Source organism: Apaloderma vittatum, unplaced genomic scaffold, assembly GCF_000703405.1.
Source record: "Apaloderma vittatum isolate BGI_N311 unplaced genomic scaffold, ASM70340v1 scaffold16435, whole genome shotgun sequence".
Lineage (NCBI taxonomy): Eukaryota > Metazoa > Chordata > Aves > Trogoniformes > Trogonidae > Apaloderma > Apaloderma vittatum.
This window is the reverse complement of record NW_009715688.1, coordinates 92,015-94,830: the sequence shown is the minus strand read 5'-3', so window position 1 is coordinate 94,830 and position 2,816 is coordinate 92,015. Positions and strand designations below refer to the sequence as shown.

Here is a 2,816-nt window from a genome sequence, read left to right as displayed (position 1 = left end):
GCAGGAATGGCTGGAGTGACTGAAGCCATGTGGTGTAGAATCCTGATTGCAGACATGGGAAAAATATGCGTGGTCTAAAGTGTAAATTGCTCTGCATGCATGTGAAGGAAAAAAGGTCAGTAGGGACCTTCCTTGTAAAGTTAGTGTCTGTTTGGGCCTTCGAGTCAGAGAGGAAGAAATAGCTGGGGCAACATGATTTGTCATCCTCAGAGAAGTTGTACAGAAACATGGGGGTGGGTGGATGCTTATCTCCCCTCCCTCACATCCCGAGCAGCACAGCTGTGTGGTTAGTAACTCACTGCATGTTTAGGACAGAAGCACTTCTTTATTTTCTCTCTCAATCCCCAGTTACAGACTGGAAATTGGGATAGTTTGCACCACAGTTCTCTTGCCCCATGTAACACAGTTCTTTTTTGACTCTTAGTCTGCAATGGGTCCTAGCAGTGAGCATGTTCACAGGAAGATTGTACCGTGTCTTCAGTATCTTACCAGAGAAATTTATTCCTTTGGGGCTTCTCAGAACATTGTGCAAAGCAGTGCATTTGGGCTATTATTCCTGCTCCTGAAGGTAGACACAGGGAAGGCATGAGGTCAGCCCCTAAGTCCAACTCCCTTCCCATCCCTAAAACACCACTGGGCATGGCTGAAATCAGTGGAGAATTTGGGGCTTGTCATGGTCAGAGTAACAGGTCCCTGATCTTGACTTAGGTCCTGCTTTGTGCTTGCTGCAAAATGCAGATTTAGAAGTTAATAGACAAATGTTTTCTTTGGGATTTGCGAGATAAAAATAGTCACTGGCATTTGATCTGCATTCAGCTAACATTTAGAGGTCTTTATTCCAGCTGATACGCAATTTATGTTTCCTGTTTTCTTTTGTTTTAGGAATGTGCACATTATTTCCTTGAAGTTAAAGACAAAGATATCAAGCATGCACTGGCAGGACTGTTTGTTGAAATTCTTGTCCCTGTGGCTGCTGTGAGTTTATTTTTCAGGCTCTTTGTGTTATTTCCTTAAATTAGATAAAACAGTTTGTGAAATAGTGTTTTATTAATACGAAATTTTCTTTCAGGCTGTTAAAAATGAAGTGAATGTCCCTTGTCTGAGGAACTTTGTTGAAAGCCTGTATGATACAACACTTGAACTTTCCTCAAGAAAGAAGCACTCATTGGTTAGTATCTCTAGGAAGCAGAGGCTGAAATTCTTTGTCAGAAATATCTCTAAGCAAGACTCTTGGGAAATTGCAAAACTTTTTCCTAACTTTATAACCAGTACATTCCTATTTGCAGGGAAAGTTGTTGTGCTTGCAGAAAATAGCCGTATTTATTTTAATCAAAATGTGATCTAAATCAGCCTGAATCAAACATGTTTTCAGCTTCTGGTTCTGTGATTATTAAATGGTTAGATTTTGTCATACTTGTTATGCATAAATGTTAGGAGGAGCAGAGAAAGAATGGAGTTCGCTTCTTGTCAGGCAAGAACAAATGAGGCATGTGGGAACAACTCTTTCACAGGGCTTAAATAATACATTGTAGAAACAAAAAGCTGTATAACACATGCCCTTTTAAATCCGTAACTTGGCTACTGTGCAGCTCCCTATTTCATTTTTTTCTTGTGAGATGAACAGTGGCACTGCAGTGTATTTTTGGAAGCATGAGTTGATCTGAATTAAATGAGGATCTGAGTCAGTTTGATGCTGGCCGCCTTAAGCACTCTGTCTCTCCAACTGGGTCAGTGCACGTCGGCAACGTGGCGTTAGCTAATCTCTTTTGAAGTCTTGGGCCTTTTAAGTAAAGAAAGTTGTTGGTTGTCCTCCCTTTTTCTTCAGAAAAGTCAGAAAGACTTCCCTGCTCCCAGCACTCTCAGCAGACGCCGGTCACTGGCACTAGTGAGACTGCTGGGAGGACTGCAGGAGTGCGCTTCAGCTCTCACTCGTTACACCAGTCCCAGGGGAGAGTCAGAGCATCACCCAGGACACGGTCCTGATCCGGTTTGAATTGATGGGAGTCTTGGGATGGATTTCTGATTTCACTCTGCTTGTGTTCGTGTGGCTCTATTCCACTCTGCCAAGTTAATAAAACATTCTTAAGACTGCAGCAGGGTAAGAGGTTTGCAGTACAGTTTCTACACTAAATAGAACTTCCCCAAACTGGTGGCTGTACTTGCCAAAGTCAATACTACATGCTTCAGAAAGGATTGCACAGCTGGGGCTTTGCATTTGATTGCTTGGCTACACATACCACGCTGGTGGCTACATAGTTAAAAGTGACAAAATAGAATGGATTCTTGTGAGGGTGTGATTAGAAATACAAACATTGCAAGGAGGAGGAGGAGGAGAGGAAAGGCAAACAGTTGGCAGAGGTAGCTGCTTTGCATATTTCCAGGCTTCCAGGATGAAAGCACACACTTCAGAGTCTGCAGAGGACCTTCCTTTCCAAGATCAGTGTTTTGGGAATTGGTGCACTCACTGTACAGGCAGGATGGGTGCATTCTGCTTGTCTCATTTTCTGTGTAGAAGTATCTTGCGTGAGCTAGTCGTTGAGGTTCTCATGATAGTAAACTGAGACAATCATGACATTCCAAGAGATAGTTTGTATCTTCCCTCCTAAAGCTGTTCCTTAGGTTGGGTTTTCATACTCCTGGGATGTTACTAAATTGTGATCCTGTTTAGTACCCAACTACTATAGTCTTAATGTTAAAATGGTAGGAAGGTCTTCCATGAGAAGTCTTCAGATATCCTCTCCCATATGTGTTTTGGACGTGAAGAATACAAAAAAACTCAAAAGTAATGTAAATTTCCCATTTGCTCAAGAAACTGG

At 42.2% G+C, this 2,816-nt stretch overlaps 1 protein-coding gene across 1 annotated transcript in view; it reads left to right on the top strand.

Moving 5' to 3' along the window:
* Positions 1 to 2,816, top strand: part of FRY (furry homolog (Drosophila)) — a gene marked incomplete at its 3' end in the record, with an annotated part of 113,952 nt that overhangs the window by 19,492 nt on the left and 91,644 nt on the right. The window contains exons 9-10 of the mRNA XM_009869257.1: positions 883 to 975; positions 1,070 to 1,168. Of these exons, the coding sequence (XP_009867559.1) occupies positions 883 to 975; positions 1,070 to 1,168 (192 nt within the window). The remainder of the gene's footprint in view (positions 1 to 882; positions 976 to 1,069; positions 1,169 to 2,816) is intronic.